Source organism: Pipistrellus kuhlii, unplaced genomic scaffold, assembly GCF_014108245.1.
Source record: "Pipistrellus kuhlii isolate mPipKuh1 unplaced genomic scaffold, mPipKuh1.p scaffold_m20_p_2, whole genome shotgun sequence".
Classification (NCBI taxonomy): Eukaryota; Metazoa; Chordata; class Mammalia; order Chiroptera; family Vespertilionidae; genus Pipistrellus; species Pipistrellus kuhlii.
The window spans coordinates 72,825,013-72,848,044 of NW_023425515.1; the positions used below are offsets into that span (position 1 = coordinate 72,825,013).

The 23,032-nt window shown below is 40.5% G+C and overlaps 1 protein-coding gene across 3 annotated transcripts in view; it reads right to left on the reverse strand.

Moving 5' to 3' along the window:
* Positions 1-10,478: 10,478 nt before the first annotated feature.
* The window catches only part of ZBTB11 (zinc finger and BTB domain containing 11), a 32,769-nt gene continuing 20,215 nt past the window's right edge, over positions 10,479-23,032 (reverse strand). For 2 of the 3 annotated variants that reach the window (XM_036447714.2, XM_036447711.2), the window contains 7 exons: positions 20,118-20,363; positions 18,363-18,507; positions 16,955-17,072; positions 14,512-14,670; positions 13,872-14,047; positions 10,668-12,965; positions 10,479-10,519 (listed from right to left, as the gene is read on the reverse strand). In XM_036447714.2, the coding sequence (XP_036303607.1) occupies positions 12,448-12,965; positions 13,872-14,047; positions 14,512-14,670; positions 16,955-17,072; positions 18,363-18,507; positions 20,118-20,363 (1,362 nt within the window). In that variant the 3' untranslated portion in view covers positions 10,479-10,519; positions 10,668-12,447. The remainder of the gene's footprint in view (positions 10,520-10,667; positions 12,966-13,871; positions 14,048-14,511; positions 14,671-16,954; positions 17,073-18,362; positions 18,508-20,117; positions 20,364-23,032) is intronic. The other variant, XM_036447712.2, reaches the window with a different exon arrangement.

Consider the following 23,032-nt stretch of genomic DNA (forward strand, 5'->3'; position numbering starts at 1 on the left):
GGGTCAGGTTCGGTATGTTTTCTTAATGCTGTTGCCCAACAGTTCAGATCTTAACCGAATGACTGAACTTAACCTAGAATTAAGATTCATATGTAGTTTGACTAATTACAAATGGAAGCTATGACTTCCTATTTCGGATCATTTCTTCTACTTTTGGTGTTTTTTCTTTTAATGATCAAAATTAGCTTGGCACACTGGAGAGAGATTGTTAGTTATTTTTCTGGGCAAGTGAAAGTACTTTAAATTTTTTTTTAATTCATTTTGAAAAATATCAAGAGTTCATATATGAAAATTATAAGGTATTTTCATATATTCTCCAAGTGTTAACCTCTTTTTTTAAATATATATCTTTATTGATTTTAGAGAGGAAAGGAGAAGGAGAAATAGAAACATCAGTGGTGAGAGAGAATCATTGATCAGCTGCCTCCTGCATGTCCCCTATTGGGGATCAAGCCCACAACACAGGCATGTGCCCTTGGCCAGAATCGAACCTTTAGTCCGCAGGCCTACGCTCTTTGTTTTAGTCTCATTCCATAATCAAAATACTGTTTTATAGCCTAGTTGGTCTGGCTCAATGGATAGACCACTGCCCTGTGGACTGAAGGGTCCCGGGTTCCATCTGGTCAAGGGCACATGTCTGGTTGCAGGCTTGACCCCCAGTGTACATGAGGCAACCAGTCAGTGGTTCTCATCATTGCTTTCTCCCTCTCCCTTTTTGAAAATGAAAGTTTTTAAAAATATCGTTTTACAAAGTTACGCTGGTTCTTTTCTCTGTTCCCCCTTTCAGTATGGTTATGTTTCTCATTTATAATGTAGTTAATTTGTATTTCATAAAACCTCCCATTCCTTAACTTTTTTTACATATAAAACATTAGCGTAGTTCCAAAAGAAGTCTCTTTTTATTCTCTTCTGTCATTTTTATCCTGTTACCTATAGCTAATGTGTCTATGTATCCAGTTTATCCTATTTTAAAAAAATAAATGAATAGGCCGAGACCAGTTTGGCTCAGTGGATAGAGCGTCGGCCTGCAGACTGAAAGGTCCTGGGTTCGATTCCGGTCAAGGCCATGTACCAGTGAGGGTGGTGCAAGAGGCAGCTGATCGATGATTCTCACCAATGTTTCTAACTCTATTCCTCTCTCTTCCTCTCTGTAAAAAATCAATAAAATATATTATTAAAAAAATAAATAAATGTGTTTTTTCTTACATGAAATGTAGCATATTATAGTTACTCTTGTTTGTGCTTTACAGTATACCATAGAAATTGCCAATTCAGAGATCTTTAAAAGAAAATTTTAACAGCTATATAATACTCCATCTGTTGAATATTTGAGTTTATTCATCTACTTGTCTATGTGCGGGCATTTAGGCAATTTCCACTATTTTGCCATTACAGTGCTGCAATTGAATAACCTTGTGCATATATGTTTTTATATTGTTGGGATGTATCTTACTTCAGGAAAATTCTCAGAAGTAGTGCTGCTGGGTCAACATATAAGTGGATATGCACTTGTGTTAGACATTGCCACATTCTCCAAAGGGGTAATGCCGGTTTGTTTTCCCAGTAGGAATGCATGAGAGTGCCTCTGCCCACAGCCTTGCCATCAGAATGTCATGCTCTTAATTTTTGTCAAATCTGATAGGTTTAAAATGATATTTCAGAGTAGTTTTTAATTTGCTTTTTTAGCTATGAATGAGGTTGAATATCTTCATTTAATGGCCAGTTGAATATCTTTATGATCAGTTTATTCATGTTATTTTCATTTACCATTGGATTTTTGGTTCTTTCTCAATTTTTAAGAATTCTTTATATATTAATTATTGTTATATGTGTTAAAAGTAGTGTCTCCTAATATCTTTTGGCTTTGATTATAGTATGTTTTTGTAATGTGAAAGCTTCCATTTTTTACATAGTAAACTTTGTTAATCTCATTGCCTCTCGATTATATGTGAATACTTAGCCTTTCTCTATACTAAAGTTAAAGATAAATTCACTTGTTTTTTTTTTGTTTTTTTTCTAGTCCTATATTTCATTTTTAATTTTAAATGCATTTCTGATCCGTTTGGAATATATTCTGCATTTGTGAGATTGGGATCTAATTTTAGTTAAGTGGCATCTTTCTAATATTAAGCCTAATCGAGAGCAGTCTGCGTTAGCCTTTTTCAGGAGTGTTTTTAAATTTTTTCTTACATAGCTTTTGCATATCTCTTAAATTTATCCCTAAAGTATGCAATATTTTTTGTTGCTGTTAAAAATGGGATTTTTCTCTATCTTGTGTGCTGGTTATATTAAGATATGAAGGCAATTAAGTTCTGTGTGTTGATTCTATACTTTCCTATCTTGATTCCCTTATTGTTTGAATTTTATCATTGATTATTTTAAAATATATTTTTCTTGATCTCAGAGAGGGAGAGGAAGAGGGAGATAGAAATATCAGTGATGAGAGAAAATCATTGATGGGCTGCCTCCTATCTCTCCCCACTGATCACTGAGCCTGCAACCGGGGCGTGTGCCCTGACCAGCATCGCGCTGGCGCCCTTCAGCTATAGGCCAAGGCTCTGTTCACTGAGCCGGACCAGCGAGGCTCGTTGATTCTTTAAGACTTTCCAGGATGTACCATTAGTTCACCTTCAACTAAAGATGCTTTTACTTCCTTACCTGTTTTTGTGCTTTTGCTTCATTTTTCTTGCCTAATTGCATTGCTTAGTACCTCTAGTACAATATTGCATAGTAATAGAAATAAAGGCATCCTTTCCTCATTGTTCTCAGTGGAAATGTCTCCAATGTTTTGCCATTAAGATGCTACTTTAGGCCGAAACCAGTTTGGCTCAGCGGTAGAGCGTCTCTGACTGAAGGGTCCTGGGTTAGAATCCGATCAAGGGCATGTACATTGGTTGCAGGCTCATCCCCAGTATGTGCAGGAGGCGGCTGGTCGATGTTTCTCTCTCATCGACGTTTCTGGCTCTCTATCTCCCTTCCTTTCTGTAAAAAAAATCAATAAAATATATATATTTTTTTTAAAAAAGATGCTGCTTTAGGACTGAAGTATTTTATGTTAAAAATATCCACCAATTCCTACTTTCTAAGTCGTTTTGTCAGGAATAAGTGTTGAATTTTGTCTAAGGCCTTTTCAACATTGTATCAATGAGAGAAACCTTTAATAAAAAGAATTGTTAACATGAAACTCCCATGTATAGCAGAAGTAGCAACTGCAGGAAGAACATCTTTAGGGCCAATGAAATAAGTGAACGGGTAAAGACAACATACAACATCTTAGAGAAGGGGACCAGAGGCCGAATTTCAGATCTTTGAAACATGCAGATGCTGCAAGGAAGAGCAGACGGAGCGGCCCATCACCACAGTGAAGGCATTTTTAAACCCCATGACCAGATTTCATAAAAAATCTCTCATGTTATGTAGCCCTCCACCCCCACAGAAACCCACTGTCAGCAATAATTGTTTAGTTTTTTCATTTTGTCCGAATTTCCTACACTGACCCTACATCACTTCGATAACGAGAGGTGGGTGAGGAGTACAGGTATCCCCAATGTGAGTCAGGTTAGCTCCTGTGCTCGGGCTTCAGACAGGGAGAGAGTTATCAAACTGCCTTGAGAAAATTCCATCACAATAACCACTCTCTGTGCATGTTCACACCTCTGTACTTTGTTAATATAATACAAATGTGCCGGAATACTAAGATGTTGTGTTTTCTAAGAACAGGCCCTCGGAGCATTTTACCTACACTATCCATTGAATTCATTGTTTAATATTTAGGAAAAGTAAAAACTTACATACCATGTAAATATCAAGGATGACCACTATGACTGCTGCAAGAAGCTACCTGAATTCGTGTGTATCTGTATCACTGACATGTCATACACCCCCAAATGAGTTTTACTCGGAATCTAGCATTGTCTTGATCTCATGCTATCATATATCTGGAATTATTTTATTCCTATAAATCATAGTTGATGTAACACTTGAATAAGAATCATTAGAAATGAATTTATCCATGTAACCATAACTGAAAAGTTTATAATATACAGGGTGGACCAAAAGTTTACAGTTGTTCATATGGAAAATAATATAAGAATAAGCTTGTGTACTCAACCTACTTTTGCCTCACCCTGTATATAGAATTAATATCAATATGCCCTATCAGGAAAAGAGATCAGCACAAGTAATGCAAGGAGTAACATTGAAAGAATGAGAAAGAATGTTGAAATATTTGCAAATGATTAAAGCAAATTAATTGAAGATGCAATTGAGGATGAAAATGTATTGTGGGGACATGGGGCATATGGGAACTTTGTTCCACTCAGTTTTGCTATGAACCTAAAACTGCTTAAAAGCTTTTTAAAAAGTCAAGGTGTGAGTAGTGGTTTCACTTACTCAGATTCATAAGTACCTCTCCACCATAAATAGAATCGTAATTGTATGTAAACCTGTCCCCAAGTATTAACATATACATACCAGCAAATTTCCCCAAACAGGCCGAAATCGGTTTGGCTCAATGGATAGAGCGTCGGACTGCGGACTGAAAGGTCCTGGGTTCGATTCCAGTCAAGGGCATGTACCTTGGTTGCGGGCACATCCCCAGTAGGGGGTGTGCAAGAGGCAGCTGATCCATGATTTTCACCGATGTTTCTGACTTTCTATCCCTCTCTTTTCCTCTCCGTAAAAAATCAATAAAATATATATATATTTTAAATCCCCAAACAGGATTTAAGTGTAATTATGTTCCAAAGGAAAACAAACGTTGCCTTCCCTGCTGATGCTAAACAAGTCTTTCTTCTATTGTATTTGAATTCTATAGCAGCATTCGTCTGTCATGCTCCAGGGAAGAAAGTCAGGAATCCTAAATACGACTCCTACCACGGGTCTTGCTTTCTCTGGTAGGAGTAACAAGCAGCTGCTATACTGTGCCAACTTTTAATATTTTTATTGCTGAATAGAAGACCAATGCACAAAATTCTTGCGGGGGCAAAAGGAGGTCCCTCAGCCTGGCCTGCGCTCTCGCAATTTGGGATCCCTCTCACATTCTGGGACCCCTTGCTCCTAATGGCCCACCTGCCCGCTTCTTACCACTTGGCTTGCCACTCAGCGCTGCTGTAGAGGCGGGAGAGGCTCCGCCATGGCCACTGTGCTTGCCAGCCGTGAGCCTGGCTTCTGGCGGAGCAGTACTCCAGCTGTGGTGGGCACTGACCACCAGGGGGCAGCTCCTGCATTGTGTCTTCCCCCTGGTGTTCAGTGTGCATCATAGCATCTGGTCTTTACACTGTAATGGTCACTGGGCTTTTATTATATAGATTTTAGAGAGGAAGGGAAAGAAACATCAATTTGTTTCCTTCTTTATTCATTGGTTGATTCTTGTATGTGCACACTGACCAGGAAGTGAATCTTCAACCTTGCTGTATGGGGACAGTGCTGTGACCAAGCGCTCCCAGACCCGGGCCCTGTGCTGCTCCTAAAGTAAAGGGTGCTGGGTAGTGTCGCCATGCTGAAATGGATAAAAATTATAACAGTCACCTCTGTCACACAAACTTTCATTCCTACTTGGCTTGTTTGCTTTATACGGAGCCATTAGAAAACCAGGGAGTTTGCAGAGGAAGGGCAGTTTCAAATAATCTGGAAGTTAGGTGTAAGACAGGGGAATAGGGCAAGTATGAGAGCAAAAAAACCAAGATGTTGGTATTATAGTATGCTGCATGCATGAGTTTACGTTAACTAATTAGCAGGAATGGGATAGAAGTAACAGGAATTCAGTGGCTGAATCAATGATGGGAGAGGTAGAAGCATCCTGGATGACTAGGGATTAGATCCTAGGTACCTGGAAGGATGGTGGATCCTGAAGAGCTACCCATCCCACCCCCCAAAATTGACATATACAGGGTAGGTACCCTTTAAAGTTTAAAAACCTCCAGCCAGAATGTAGGTAAGTAGGAGATAGTGATTGAAAGTCCATAGCGCTAGTTTTCAAGGGGAACTAAGATTCTTGGAAGAATGGAGTCATCATGAAATCTAATAATTATGTAATGGTATCATTGGTATGGGAGTCGATAAACTTGATCATGTACCCTGACCAGAATTGAACTGACTCTCGGGTTCATTGGTTGGAGCTCAACCATTGAGCGCCACACTGGCTGGGCTGCAGTTGGACATGTTAGATAGTATATCAATCACGGCAGCAATGGGTACTGGTCCCCCGCCCCTTCCCCTCCCAAGGCCAGGTTATTCTTAGTTGCTTGTTCGGGGACAGGCTGGGTTATTTTAGTGAAGTTTATTTCCCCTTCCACTGTTTCTGGCAGGGTGATGTAGCTCTAAGTATGGTTATGGTTACCCTGGGATGACACTGATTTTAATAGTGCTTTCTTCCTCTCTTTCCATGATCATAACCCAGCTGCTAAACACTACTAATTGCTGGCTAGTTGCTAAATTACTATTTTTAAACTATTTCTTTATTGATTTCAGAGAAGAAGGGAGGAGAGAGAGAGAAACACCAACGGTGAGAAAGAATCATTGATCAGCTGCCTCCACACCCAAGCCCTCCACCCAGGCATGTGCTCTTGGCTGGAATCGATTCTGGGACTCTCCAGTCCACAGACTGCTGCTCTGCCCACTGAGCCAAGCCAGCTAGGGCTGCTAAATTATTTTGAATAATACCCTAGGATTGTATTAGGACAGTAAATTACAAAAAAGTCAATGTGCACATTATGGTTCCTTTGAAAAAATGTCCAGCTGGCATGGCTCAGTGGTTGAACCATGCAAGACAATGGTTCTCCCTCATCATTGATGTTTCTCTCTCCTCTTCTCTGAAATCAATAAAAAAATTTTTTTAAATAATTTCTGAGATCAAGATTTGTTCTGATTCCAGGAGGGCTCCTCCCATCTGTCTCATTTCCTAGTTCTGTCCTACACACTAGCAGACCTACAGCTTATCATGTATCTTGAATCTCCTCCCAATCGCCTCTCACCTTAACCTCCACTGAGCTTGAGAGTGTCCCTTGGGCTTCCATATCCTCAGATTCCATTGCAAATAAAGTCAGTCTTTGGGAAGAGATTAGCTCTCTGTTTCACCGTCTGCTCCTCTCTCCCAGCAAAGTCTCTGAGCCAGGGTTCTGAATCTGGAAGTGGGGACCTCCTCAAGTTTCTGAGTGGCACCCTCCTCTGCAAACTGAACATTTGGTGGAAGGGATGGTTAGCAGCCTGAGGTCCTCTCAGCTTGGAACCACCTCCTCATGAACAGACACAGCGTGGTCAAAGCCTCGGTCTTCTCAGCTCACTTTGCCCAGATGAGAACCTCTCTTGGACTTGGGAGGGGACTTTGGAGGGCAGAAGGGAGTCCCCTCTCAACCACACTTACCCAGGCCTTATCTCAGAGCAGAAGCTTCTGCTCCAGGGTGAGCCACCACTGGTTCACCACCCAGGGAACCCTGAGCCTCTAAGCTTTTGTTGAGGTTTCCTTTCCTGAGCATGATTGATTGGGCTAATGCATTAGTGATCACTCTGATGGAACTCAATCTCCAGCCTCTCTCTCTCCTCCGCTGGCGGCTGGGGGTGGTGGTTAACCGTAAGTTCAAACCTCTTATTCACATGGCTTATTTTTTGGCAATAAGCCCCTCACCCTGAAGTTACCTACGCCACCATGTGTAGCTGATTTTCACTCTGTGATTGGAAGAAAGACAAGGAGGCCACTATTTTTAGTTACCATCTTTTTAATACTACACTAGACATCCAATCAGAGCAGTAAGGCAAGTAGAATTGAAATAGGAGAAATACAATTTCATTATTTGTAGATGACATAATTAGGTATGTATACAATCCAAACTATTTAAATTAATAAGGGAATTTTGCAAGGTTGTTGATGGGTCTTATTTTCAATCATAGAAAAATCTTAAATATATCACCATTTAGAATTTTTTGTTTGTTTTGGTTAATCCTCACCTGGGGTATTTTTCCCATTGATTTCTAGTGAGAGTGGAAGAGAGAGGGGAAGACAGAGAGAAACATCCATGTGAGAGAGACACATTGATTGGTTGACTCTTGACCAGAATCAAACCTGGGACCCTTTGGTGCACAGGCTGATTCTCTATACACTGAACCAAACTGGCTAACACAGTTAATTCATTTCCATTGGCAATACATATACATCAGTGACAGCAATGATACAAACTGCTTAGTAGCAGCAATAGTAACGGGTTTTTAAAAAATGTATTTTTATTGATTTCAGAGAGGAAGGGATAGAAACATCAATGGTGAGAAAGAATCAGTGATTGAATGCCTCCTACTGGGGACTGAGCACATGACCCAGGCGTGTGCCCTTGACCAGAATCAAACCTGGGCCCTTCAGTCTCAGGCCAACGCTCTATCCACCAGCTAGGGCAGTAAAAAGCAGATTTAACCAGCAGATATCCACACTGCTTGGGGAAAGTCATCTGACAACAAAACAATGCATTTCTAAACAGAAATCCTTATACATATAGAAGTTCCCCCCATCCTATCTAATAGAGAGGGAAATGCAAATTGACCATCAAACTGTAACAAGATGACTGCACCCACAGAAGAGGCCAAGTTCCTGTAACGAGCCTTAACAAGCAATCAGCAGGGACCCGAGGCTGCACTCCCCGCCAGGGCTTGATGGGGAACCTCAGGCTGCACCCCTGCCTGTGGGATTTCCCCCCCAATATATTTTATTGACTTTTTACAGAGAGGATGAGAGAGGGATAGTTAGAAACATCAATCAGAGAGAAATATCCATCAGCTGCCTCCTGCACACACACACACACACACACACACACACACACACACCCCACACACACACACACACACTGGGGATGTGCCCGCAACCAAGGTACATGCCCTTGACCGGAATTGAACCTGGGACCTCTCAGTCTGTAAGCCGATGCTCTATCCACTGAGCCAAACTGGTTTAGGCTGCCTGTGGAATTTGATGGGAGATCTGAGGCCATGTCCCCTGCCCGGTGGAGCTTGACTGGGGAACTCAAGCCACGCCCCCTTCCTCGGTGCCAGGCCAGGGACCGGAGTCTGCGCCCTCACCATGCAGGGCTGGATGGGGACCTCAGGCTGTGTCCCTCACCCTGGTGCAAGTCGGGGGACCTCAGGCCACACCACCTGCCCCAGCGCCAAACTGTGTCCCCTGCCTGGTGCGGCTTGACTGGGACCTCAGGCCGCACCTTTTGCCCTGGGCTAGGGGACCTGAGGCTGTGACCCCCTGCCCCAGCACCTGGCCAGGGACCTCAGGCCACATCCCCGCCCCGGTGCTGGCTGGGGAACCTGAGGGTGTGCCAGGGTACCTAAAGCTGCACCCCCTGCCCAGTGCTGGACCAGGGGACCTGAGGTTGTGCCCCCTGCCAGGCAGGGCTTGACAGGGATGGGGCCAACCGGGTCTGGATCTCACCAAATTGGGGTGGGGCTGGCTGGGGCTGGGTTTTGTGCAATTTCAAGGTACGTGCAGATGGTCAGGGACTTGACTCTGGGTCCCATAGCATGCCCCAGACTGACAAGAGGAAGATTTTAATATACATTTTACTAATCTTCTTTCATCTCTGACACTTCTATTATAAAGGGCAAATAGCAATATTAAATCATTTCCTCTAATTCCCTTTTAATGTGCACAAATTTCATGCACCAAGCCACTAGTGATAATATAAAGCTTTTATTTCGGAAACTGGTTTCTACATGCAACTTACGCAATTCTACACATTTAAATTATCCAAAGTTGCCAATTACACTAAATTTTGTTATTATATTTAAGAGTAAGAAGTTTGCTGAAACTGGTTTGGCTCAGCTGTAGAGCATTGGTCTGCAGACTGAAAGGTCCTGGGTTCGATTCCGGTTAAGGGCATGTACATTGGTTGCAGGAACATCCCCGGTGGGGTGTGCAAGAGGCAGCTGGTCCATGTTTCTCTCTCATTGACGTTTCTAGCTCTCTCTCTCCCTTCCTCTCAGTAAAAAATCAATAAAATATATTTAAAAAATATTTTAAAAAAGAAGTTTTAGTATTATTATGTGCTCCCCAAATGGTTATTTTTATTTTAAAAAATATTTTCTTGATTTTGTACAGAGGAAGGGTGAAGGATAGTCAGAAACATCAATGAGAAACATGCATCAGCCTCCCCCTGTACATGCCCCACTGGGGATGTGCCTGCAACCAAGGCACATGCCCTTGACCGGAATCAAACAGGAACCCTTCAGTCCATAGGCAGATGATCCATCCATTGAGCCAAATCGGCTAGGACTAGTTCTTATTTTTAAAATATATTTTATTGATTTTTTTTAGAGAGGAAGAGGGATAGAAACATTGATGAGAAACATTGATCAGCTGCCTCCTGCACACCCTCCTGAAGAGGATGTGCCTGAAACATGCCCTTGACCAGAATCAAACCTGGGACCCTTCAGTCCGCAGGCCGACGCTCTATCCACTGAGCCAAACTGGTTAGGGCCAGATGGTTCTTTTCTAATGTGTTCTATTCCTCTTCCCTTTAAAGAATGGGTTAACCTTAATGTCTGATCACTGGGGTGTGCAAATGAAACTAATATAATATTGCATGTCAACTGTAAGTGTAAAATTAAAAATGATTTAACATTTAAAAAATAGTAAAATAAAATTGGAGGCTTCACAAATTTTTTTTTTTAAATGGGTTAACTTGCTAACAGATCAAATAACAGCAACTGATTTATAAATTGAAAATAGTGACCAGCTCAATCCCAAAGCTTATGCTTTTAAACAGGTTTCAACATCTTTTATTTACATGTTTATGACATACATCAATGGCCATATACAATTAACTAAATCTAATAACAATGGTGGAAATGAAACAAAAAAGACACAATTTTCAAATTTTAGTCAGTTTTGAAATACATTTTCACTAACCAAAAGATACAATAAACAAACAGCCATTATAGAGTTATAGATTGTATGTCAATTCACTTAAAACTGAAAGTCAGCCACACAACTATTGAAATAATGGGAAATTTGCGAATACAAATATTACATATGCAAATATAATGCATGCATGGCATCACATTAATTCTTTATCTATGAAGCCATTTTTAAAGTGAACTGGAATTAAGTATTTGTACATCAAGGCACATTATTTTCCTGTGCTTTAGGAATGATTTACATATGATTCACTTATATCTTAATTTTATACCTTATATTAGCTTTTAATACTTAAATGTTTGATTTTAACAATTATAGCTTAAGTGGTAGCTTCCCAGAGGAAAGAAATAGTTATTTTGAAAATCAGAAAATAAAAAAATAAGGTAGCTTAAAGTGGGAATTTAAAAATCAAAAACAAATTAATATAATTTAAATCTCAGGTAACTTTTTAAAAATAATTTACTTTCAAAAATTTGGTGGGCCATAATTACTTTCTTTTAAGTAGTATACTACAATGAGAACAGAATTGAAGACTTTTCAATATTCTGAAATTATTGTACAATTAATTATATGATATCCACAGGACCACCACAGATGTCTACCTAGTTATCCTATTTCTAAATTGCAGTTTTTTCAATAAAATTGAACAATTAAACATGATACAAAAAAACAAAAACAAAGAGAAGGCGGAAAAAAGAGAGAAAATAACAGAGAACATGATACAAAAGCTGCAAACAAACCAAACCTAGTTTTAACTTGTTCACTTTTCAGCAAAATTGAAAGTTTTCCACACCCTCCCCCCATGTATTGTTATCCAGGAGAAATTATTTTATCAACAGAGCTTAATAACAGTATTTTTTGCTTATGGTCTATTTACTTACCTTGAAAAGAGTATAGTAAGGCTTTACTAGGCATTTCATGCATTTTAATGGCATATTTAAAATCAGCTATTCATTTAAAGGTGCTCCATATAGGTAAGTATACTGTGCAAACTTGATTACAATATGTAACTCATTAAGTGCTTTAAAATAAAGAATCCCTGACTTATAAGGGCTTAAAATAAATAGTAAATCAAGAGTCACAGATTTGAAGCATTTTTAAAATGTAATATACCTATTCATCTGACTAAAATGCTTTATATTAGAATTTTAAATCTATAAAAAGGCAAATGAAATCACAAAACTTCTATATTTTGAGAATAAAAGAGAAGAAAAGCCTAATGGTGCAGCCTTTTAAACTCAAAGAATATAATAATGCCAAAATGCAAATGAAACTGTACAGTTTTTCATTTACAATAGTCCTTTACACACATTAATTCATAAAAAGTATACCATGATAAACCACGGCCATCAAATAGTATTTTCAATTTCTTTACAGTAAATGGACTTTAGCTGGACAAACCATTCAGAAATGTTAAAACATCATCAAACATCCCAAAATTTTCACACACAAAGTCTAAGTGGAGAGTCACATAGTATTGTAAACAAACGTTCTGTGAGTTCAGTATCCACGAGATGTCCCTTTTACAAACTTCCATTACATGTTCATTCTGCTTCTGAAATATGTGCCACCTCTACTTCAACAGTTTGAATAGCTTCTGCAACTTCAGATAACTTCTGTCCTTGCTGTTGTGCCAACACGTAATTAACCACCTGCATAATACTTTGGTCAGAGAGAGTGGATACAGACGGATACTCTTCAGTGGCTGCAACGGCTTCCAGAGTTTCCATGCTTTCTCCGGTCACGACCACCGTCTCCAGTTCTTGGGGGTCATTGCTTTCCTCCTCATGAATGTCTGCTGTTACGATGCTAACAGCATGCTCCACTTGAGTCCCTTGGTTATGAAACTGAAGGGTATCTTTCTCCAGCATAATCTTGCAAGGCACATAATCCCTGTGGAACTTAGTCATATGTTTGCGGAGTGTCCGAGCATCTATGTAGGCTTCGCTGCACACAGGGCAAACGTAGGGCCGTTCACCAGTATGTGTTCTGACGTGGCGTTTTAGAGACCGGGCATCAGCCCACGCTACTCCACACGTTAAGCACTCAAATGGCTTAACTCCTATTAAAACAAAGCAGAAGAGAGGTGTGTGTGTGTGGTGAGGTGTGCAAGTACCAAAATATATTAAATTTGCCTGATAAATAATGCTTTTATTAAAATACAGTAGTGCATAAGCCTTTTTATCTTAACTATGGCAATCTTTTATTTTAGGACCTCATGGTTTATTTTAGAATAAACCAGGTTCTGTAAAATAATCTCTCTAAGATGTGCACATGGATAGAAGTTACTGAGGCAATTCTGAGTTTCCGTGCACGGTCTCACTTAGCCTTCCCAGCAATCCTATAATCCTAGGGTAAGAAAACAGGCATGGCTCAGCGGTTGAGTGTCAACCTATGAACCAGGAGGGTGCATGCCTGGGTGTGGGTGCAAGAGGGAGCCAATCAATGACTTTTTCTCACCATTGATGTTTCTATCTCCCCCTCTCCCTTCCTCTCTGAAATCAATAAAAAATATATTTTAAAAAAAGAAAACAGGCTCCAAGTAGCCCATGAAAATGTTGATAAAGAATATTAAGCTGCTGAAACCAGTTTGGCTCAGTGGTAGAGCGTCGGTCTGCGGACTGAAAGGTCCCGGGTTCGATTCCGGTCAGGGACATGTACGTTGGTTGCGGGCACATCCCCGGTAGGGGGTGTGCAAGAGGCAGCTGATCGATATTTCTTTCTGATCGACGTTTCTAGCTCTCTATCTCTCTCCCTTCCTCTCTGTAAAAAATCAATAAAAATATATTAAAAAAAAAAAGAATATTAAGCTAAGTTAGATACTCAGGTTCAGAATCACCTATATCACTTAAAAAAAACTTCTATGGAAGGTGAGGTAAAAAACAAGAGGGCTGATAAAAGGAGTATCAGTATTGGATTGTCTTTTATTCTCTATATATTCATCTATATTATACAGCTACACAGTTACCTTCATGATTGTTCATGTGTCTCCTATACTCTCTCAGTTGAGTGAATTTCCTTCCACATCGTTCACAGACCCGTTCTAGGTTTTGCTTTGCTCTTCCTTTTTTCCCATGGGTAGCTTTCTTTACATGCCTTCTAAACAATGCTTTTTCATAAAATTCTTTGCCACATATATTACATCTAAAATGGAGAGAAAAAATTAAAAGCATAATTCAAGTATACACTTTAAAGTGATGAATTTTATGTTACATGAATTTTACCTCAATACACAGTAGAGGCCCGGTGCACAAAATTTGTGCGCTCAGGGTGAGGGGCGTTCCCCAGCCTTGCCTGTGCCCTCTCACAGTGCGGGAGCCCTGTGATTGATCTCCCCAAAGAGGTAGGCTGGAGCCAGGGGACCCCAGGCTTTGCCACGTGGAGGTAGAGCTGCCGGGACCCGCCTCGGCGGCTCCGCACGCATTCAGTCCACCCACCTGTGTGCACCCACTGCACACACAACTCCTGGTGATATATTGTCCCCATGTGAGAGCATCAGGGTGTGAGGGCATGACGACCACATAGGGGTGTGTGTGTGTGTGTGTGTGTGTGTGTGTGTGTGTGTGTGTGTGAATAAAGTAGTTAAGATCCTCCTCAGATTTACTCACCTATAAGGATCAGTGACAGAATGAGACTTCACATGGGAATACCAATCTTTCTTCCAACTATAGCACTTATCACAATATTGGCACTGGAATGGCTTCACACCAAGATGTTTGTTCATGTGCTGACGAAGATCTCTAGCTTCAAAGAAACTTTTTTCACATCTGCAATAATAAAATTCAACCACCCAATTGGATCATATTATTCTTTTAAAACAAGCTTCAAGAATTTAGAATATTCTTGGGTTTCTAGAACTCCACAGGATGATCCCAATTTAAGAAAAGAGTTCACTAGTAGTCCAATCTTGTAATAAGGCTGCAGGATGTTAAGTTCTTTTGGCCCTACCTAGAAACATTTTAGAAAGAATCATGCAGACCTCCCAAACAGAGGACATATACTTTTTGTCTCCTCCTCAGTCCCATCTGATCTCCTTCTTTACCATCTCCCATTCTCTCTCCATGTGTTGGGAGTAGGCCTCACCTTAACTATATGGATGAAGCAACTGACTCAGTCTAAGTCAATCGAAGGGAAAATGCTTTGAGGAATAGGGCTTTGAAAAATTCTCACATACCCTACCAGGTTTGGCTCAATGGATAGAGCATCGATCTGTGGACTGAAGGGTCCCAGGTTCGATTCCAGTCAAGGGCATGTACCTTGGTTTCAGGCACATCCCCAATGGGGGATGTGCAAGAGGCAGCTGATCAATGTTTCTAACTCTCTGTCCCTATCCCTTCCTCTTTATAAAAAAATCAATAAAATATATTTTTAAAAACCACAAAAATCTCTCACATATTCCTGGGAATCTAGAAGTCCACACACTTTTTCAGGGCTGTGCACACTCAGGAAAGACCTGAAAAGGCCCTAAGCTCTCACCTCTGGTTGACTCTGCACAAACAGGAAGAGCAAACCAAGACCCAGCTGTGAACTGCCTGGCGGAGTGCCGAAGGCATTCTGTCATTGGAAAGTGGTACTGCTGCCCAACTGGTGTGGCTCAATGGCTGATCACCAGCCCATAAACCAAGACATCACAGTTCACTTCCTGGTCAGAGCACATGCCCGGATTTCAGGCTGGATCCCTAGTAAGCAGTGTGCAGGAGGCAATGATAGATAATGTTTCTCTATCATCAGTGCTTCTGTCTCTCTATTCCTCACTTCCTCTCTCTCTAAAAATCAATAAAAACATTTTTTTTAAAAGAAATTGGTGGTGGGAGGCAATGGAGGATAAGGACATATATGTAATACCTTAATCAACAAAGAAAAATAAAATAAAGTGATAATGCTTGCACAACAGTGTGAATGTACTAAAAGCCACTGAATTATACACTTTAAAGTGATGAATTTTATGTTACATGAATTTTACCTCAATTAAAAAAATAATTTCAGGAGGTTTTGGAGAAATCAAGAGAGGCAGAAAGTAAAGGAGTCTGAAGGAAGATAAACTAGCAGAGGGCCCAGCACTTCAGAGAAACCGCCTAGAGAGAAACTCTGGCTGGCCCCGGGATCATTCTTCCCCGCATACCATATGGTCCCCAGGCACTGTATTTGAAGACTCTCTTAAATCACCAGGTTTTAATGTCCTGGTCCTTGGAATGGTGTCCAGCACCAGGCCATTCCCCGTGGTCCGGCTGCTCATTCAAGCTGCCAGCTTCATCAGGCACCAGTTCCATGTCCAGCTCCAGCTGACCCATGTAGATGCCCACAGCACGCCATGGCCAGATCGGTGCCCACACCTGTGGTCACACCCCCACCCACAGGCATCCCAGCAGGAAGAAGCCATGCCACTCTGCCTGAAGGAGATGACCCTGATGCTGGGTGCCAGGAGGCCATTTAGGTCCGGCTCGGACTCGGGATGGGCAGGAGGGACGTTGGCCCATGCCAGGGGCCCTGACTGGGGGAAGGCGCCCTGGACCTCTGGCTCCAGGGCTGTGGCAGCACTGACCCCATAAGTGTAGTCAGGCCAGGTGGGCAGCCTAAATCATTTTAAATGGGAATTTGTACGGTATGTGATTAATTTCTAAATAAAAGTTTAAAAAATAGTAAGTATAAATGTCTAGATAAAAATGGGGATTAGAATCAAGAAGAAACAAGTAACAGTTTAATGTTATTTTGAAATATTTTTTCTCCAGTTTTATTGAGGTATAACTGACAAAAAAAAATTAAAGATATTTAAAGTGTACATGATGATGAATTGATATATGTATACTACATTGTGAAAGGATTCCCTCCACCCAGTTAATTAGCACATCTAGCCTCTTGGAGGGGTGTGTGTGTGTGTGTGTGTGTGTGTGTGTGTGTAAGTTCTACTCTTAGCAAATTTCAACTATACAATACAGGTAGTTATCAATTACAGCCCCTCAAATATTTTCTTTTGAAAACACTTTCAAACAAACTTAGCATGAACATAAGAAATTAACTGAATGGTTCGCCCATTGAACATTGAACACTCACTGAGTACAGTGATAGCCTCGAACCTCAGGCTTCGGCTGGTGCTTCTTGAGGTGCTTGCTGAGGCCAGAGCCCCTGTGAAAAGACTTTCCACAGACTGAGCAATGGTACTTGGACTCTCCTACAAAAATAAAACCATGTCACAAATCCAACAATCATGTGCTCTTCCAACAGAATGTCTTACGTCATATTTCAGAGGTTATTTTATCAAAGGGACATGGAAGATAAAACATTTGGCAGCCACCCTCTAAGAATAACAACAAACCACATCAAAATCCCTACTTCCTCTCAGCTACAGTGCTAGCAAGGCTACTGCTAAACAAAGAATGTGATACATTTCATAATTATCTGGAATGTAATAGTAAGAGCTGAATACAAGTTCTAGAGGTGATATCTACCCTTCATCAGGCATTTCCACATAACTGCTTTGAGCATTTGAAAATAAACATGTGTAAAATAAAATTCTAATGAAATTATAAGCCGCATAACATGTTGATAGTTACATTTGCCTACTATGTAACTTTTTAAAAGCATGACCATTTCTATAGGTGCCTCCATCTAAATTACACATGATTTGTCCGGCTGGTGTAGCTCAGTGGTTGAGCATCAACCTATGAACCAGGAAGTCATGGTTCAATTCCTAGTTAGGGTATATGCCCGGGTTGCTGGCTCAATCCCCAATGTGGGGTGTGCAGGAAGCAGCTGATCAATGATTCTCTCTCGTCATTGATGTCTCTATCTCTCTTTCTCCCTTCCTCTCTGAAATCAATAAAAATATATTTAAAAAGTAATTAAATTATACATGATTTAAAATTCAGTATGCGCCGGGAACGGTTTGGCTCAGTGGGTAGAGCGTCGGCCTGCGGACTGAGGGGTCCCGGGTTCGATTCCGGGCAGGGGCATGTGCCTTGGTTGCGGGCACATCCCCAGTAGGGGGTGTGCAGGAGGCAGCTGGTTGATGGTTCTCATTGATGTTTCTAACTCTCTCTCTCTTCCTCTCTGTGAAAAATCAATAAAATATATTTTTTTAAAAATAAAATAAAATAAAATTCAGTATGCATTTTTCTATGCTGACGAAAACAATGAATATTTTTACATAAATAATATAGCTCTAAAACTAGATTTAAGAACATCTTTTAGCTTTATTCTCATTAATGAAACACTGCACACATACAGTCATCAGTTTACCAATATAATTTCTGAAATAATCACAGAAAATTAATATAATAAATTAATAGTATATAATGTAAACAGGGTGGGTTTAAAGTAGGTTTACAGTTGTTCCAATGGAAAATAATATAGCTGTTAATAAATAATAATACAAGAATAAACTCTTCTCCATGCTCACAACTGTAAACCTACTTTTGCCCCACTCGGAATTATGTCAATAGAAATATAAATTACTCATTACCTGTGTGAATACTCATATGTTCTTGAAGACTCCGTTTGGTAACAAATGACTTAGCACATAGATCGCACTGGAACTGCTTTTGTGATTGATGGAGACTCTGGTGTAATTTCAGACCATGCTTGTAGATGAAAGTCTTCCCACAGACCTAAGACAGCACAGGTATTCAAAACAGTAAAACCGAAAAGCAGATAGAAGCTCTTTCTGAAGAATGAAGATAGAGAAACCTGTATGCCATTTTAAATTAAAAACTTAAATTATGAACAAAACGACAGAGTGAAAGTTGAAACAAATGCCAAAGGTATTTGCTAGTTGACCATCTTCTGATTTCAAAATATTACTATTTTTCTTATACCCATGTGATCACTGGCAGAGCTCAAAGCAAAACCTTATGCTGTTTTTGAGAGATTAAATAGTATATATACTGTATTAAAAGAGACATGGAGCTCAATAAAAAAATATATATACTAATTTTCTGCTACACCAGCTAGAACAGTGCTTCTCAAACTCTGTGATGAAGAACCAGTCCCCCCAGCCCTCTCCCCGGCCACAGAAATCCACTGGGGAAGAGATTTTTGTTAATGCAATAGAAATGTCTCAACACTGTCAATAACAGTTTTAAAAAGCTTATTCTCATGTCTGTGGTTATCTTCCATAGACCACACATTTTGAGTAGTGCTATACTAGAAGACCAGAGGCCAAATAATACTTAGTTTGACAGCTGACCTTATGTTGATACCTACTGAGTCTGGATGAAGGCTACATAGGACCTATTTCAAGCTCTTATATTCTACTAGAGGCCCAGTGCATGAAAACTCATGCCCTGGAGAGGAGGTCCCTTAGCCTGGCCTGCCCCCTCTCACAGTCTGGGAACCCTCAAAGGCGGGAGGTGAAACTGCAATCGGGAAGGTGACACCCCATCACACCTCCGACAGCAGCACAAGCCTCGGCCGGCCCCGGTTACCTGTGGCTCCGCCAGCCCTGGGCGGCTGGGGGTGTGAAGGAACCGGGGGACTCTAGAGGCAGGTGCGCGGAGTGATGCATGCCTGCCACCCCGGTGGGCTAAGGGGACTGGGCACTGCCATCTTGTGGCTGTGGCAGTCAATTAGCATATTCCCTCCGATTGGCTCTGGACGCCACCATCTTTGTGAGGGCATGACAGTCAATTAGCACATTCCCTCTTTATTAGTTAGGACTCTCATGTAACAAAAGGCTAAAACAAAACAGAGAGAGAGAGAGAGAGAGAGAGAGAGAGAGAGAGAGAGAGAGAGAGAGAATAGAATAGAATAGAATAGAATAGAATAGAATAGAATAGCCTAATGTTGGCTAATCATAGGATTATTTACTTAGGAGTCATATTTTGATATTTGTACCCTCAGACCTCCTAAGCACTAGTGGATACACAGCACAGAGGATTTAGCTAAGGAGATTTGTCTAAACCCTAGGTTCCTTTTGAGTCCGGGTTAGTCCTGCCGAAGGTTAAGGGATGACTGGGATGATGATTCTCACCCAATACATCCCCTATATCTTTATGAATTCCATGAACATTCTAAATAGATTCATTCAAATTATAATAAATTAAACAGCAAATTAAAGAACACAATTAGGAATCACCCTTTACCCAGGCAACAAACTAAAAATGTCACAGAATTCCTTGTGACATTTTTTAAGAGTAACGGTGACTCCAGAATCAACCGGTCTCAACACCACTTAAATTTCAATCTTCTTTATATAACAAAATAAATATTATGGCTTTACCTGGCATGCGTGTGGCTTTACACCAGTGTGCTTTAACATGTGTATTCGAAGAGAATATAATTTAGGTAATGTCCTTCCACATATGGAACATATAAATTCTCGTTTGGTCCTGCCCTTCTCAGACGATGTGCCTGATGCCTCATTAGATGTGAAATTGGAAGATGAAGAAGAGGGTGCAACTTTTCTGGTATGTCGAATAAGGTGTGCTCTCAAGGAGGCACTGTACTGAAACTGTTTCTTACACAGCTAAAAGAAAAGGTAAACAAAATTCTAAATGTAATTTCATAACAAATATTAAGTGAAACTTGACTCATATGTCAACTTCCCATTTCTATGTTACAATTATATAAATCAATAAACACACAGACTATGTAAAAGACAATATGCTACAAGTACCAGATTATAAAGCAAAAAGGGTAAGGCCCAGCCTCTCCTCTGGAGAGATTTATAATCTAACCACAGAAACCAAACTTACACAGAAATGAAGGTAAAATATTTAAGGAGTAATCTGGATAAAAGCCTCACTGAGAAGGCTAGGTCCGCCTTAAAGAAATTGTAGGACAGAGACAGAGACTGAAGAATGCTATCATGCCGAAGCCGGTTTGGCTCAGTGGTAGAGCGTCAGTCTGCGGACTGAAAGGTCCTGGGTTCGATTCCGGTCAAGGGCATGTACCTTGGTTGCGGGCACATCCCCAGTGGGGGGTGTGCAAGAGGCAGCTGGTTGATGTTTCTCTCTCATCGACATTTCTACCTCTGTTTCTCTCCCTCTCTGTAAAAAAATCAATAAAATATATTTAAAAAAAAAAAAGAATGCTATCATTATAGGAGTATTAACAGTTGTTAATAGAGCAAAAATAGGGGTTTGAAAAAGTAGAAAAATAAAACTGTGATGGTCGTTGCTGGGGATTCATGAAATCAAAGTTATATATGCTCACCATTTACAAAACTTATTTTTCAGTATTTTAAAATATATATATATACTTCTTTGATTTCAGAGAGGAAGAAGGAGAGAGGGAGAGAGGGAGGGAGGGAGAGAGAAACATCAATTATGAGAGAAAATCATTGACCAGCTGGGGATCAAGCCCGCAACCCAGGTATGTGCCCTTGGCTGGAATCGAACCCAGGACCTCTCAGTCTACAAGCTAACACTCTATCCACTGGGCCAAACCAGCGAGGGCAGCATTGTTGTTGTTTTTTTTAATATGTTTTTATTGAGAGAGATAGAATCAAAGGTGAGAATCATCGATTAGCTGCACACCCTACACTGGGAGCTGAACACTCAGCCGGCTTGTGCCCCTGACCGGAATGAACCCACTGCCCCTCGTCTGCAGGCCGAGGCTCCATCCACTGAGCCAAACTGGCAGGTAACAAAACTTATTGTTAAACAAATAAATAAAACTCATCTTTTGATCCACTATCTCTTTCATTTGTTTTTGGTTTGTTTACTCTCTCATGATGTTTATCTTTATAACTCCAAGTAACAGTAATAATAGACAATGACACTCTCTCCCTTACCCCCATTCTCCACACATATGCAATATTATCCTACTTTTTCAATATTATAATTTCTATTAGATCTACTTCAGTTTACATTATTTAGATTAGTGTTTCCCAACCTTCTCTCATGATGAGAATCACCTGGTGGAGTTGTTAAAACACAGATTCCTGAGTCCCAACTAAGAAGTGCTAAACTAGAATTTTTGAGAACATATAGGTAAAATTGCATACCTAACTTAGTGCTCTGTATATAAAATCTGTCTTAGAGCACTAGTTAAGTATACAATTTTATCTATATGTTCCCAAAAATTCTAGTTTAGCACTTCTTAGTTGGGACTCAGGAATCTGTGTTTTAACAACTCCACCAGGTGATTCTCATCATGAGAGGTTGGGAAACACTGATTTAGATGATGTAAATGTTATTACAGCTGAAACCAGTTTGGCTCAGTGGATGGAGTGTTGGCATGCGGACTGAAAGGTCCCAGGTTGATTCTGGTCAAGGGCATGTACCTTGATTGCGGGCCCATTCCCAGTAGGGGGTGTGCAAGAGGCAGCTGATCGATGTTTCTCTCTCATCGATGTTTCCAACTCTCTATCCCTCTCTTCCTCTCTGTAAGAAATCAATAAAATACATTTTTTTAAAAGGTTCAGTTAAAAAATAAATGTTATTAATATGATTCTTTTTGTTTTGTTTTGCTTACTGCTCTGTATTTACTGCTAATTCATCATTAAAACCTTTCCCCAAATGTCTACTGAGAGGAGATTTAAAACACATCATCTTGGATTAACAAAAAACAAAACTAAGTAAATATTTAACCCTAGCCTGTTTCACTCAGGTTCTGGTCTGCAACTAAAGGGTTGAAGATTCAGTTCTAGTCAAGGGCACGTACTTTTTCCAGTGGGGGTGTTTGCAGGAGGCAACCAATTGGTATTTTTCTCTTTCTGTTTCTTCCCCTTCCCCCTCTATTCCACCTTCTCTCAAAAAAAACCCTGGCCGGCTTGGCTCAGTGGATGGAGCAGCGGACTGCGGACTGAAGGATCCCAGGTTCGGTTCCGGTCAAGGGCATGTACCTTGGTTGTGGGCACATCCTGAGTGGGAGGTGTGTAGGAGGCAGCTGGTAGATGTTTCTAACTTTCTATCCCTCTTCCTTCCTCTCTGTAAAAAAAATCAATAAAATATATATATTTTAAAATAAATAGTAGTACATAACATGATCCTTCTAAGGCAGTAGTACCATTTTCCCCATCTTATGGGTGGAAAACTGAAGCAGAGAGAAGTTAATTGGCTTTGTCACAAAAGTGTCAGAATAAGGGCTGATCACAAAATGTGCAAGCCAGAATCCATGCATGTCATCACTGCATCACCCTGTTATTTCAGTGTTAGAGTAGCCTTGCCAGGTTTTAATTTTAAATCTAAG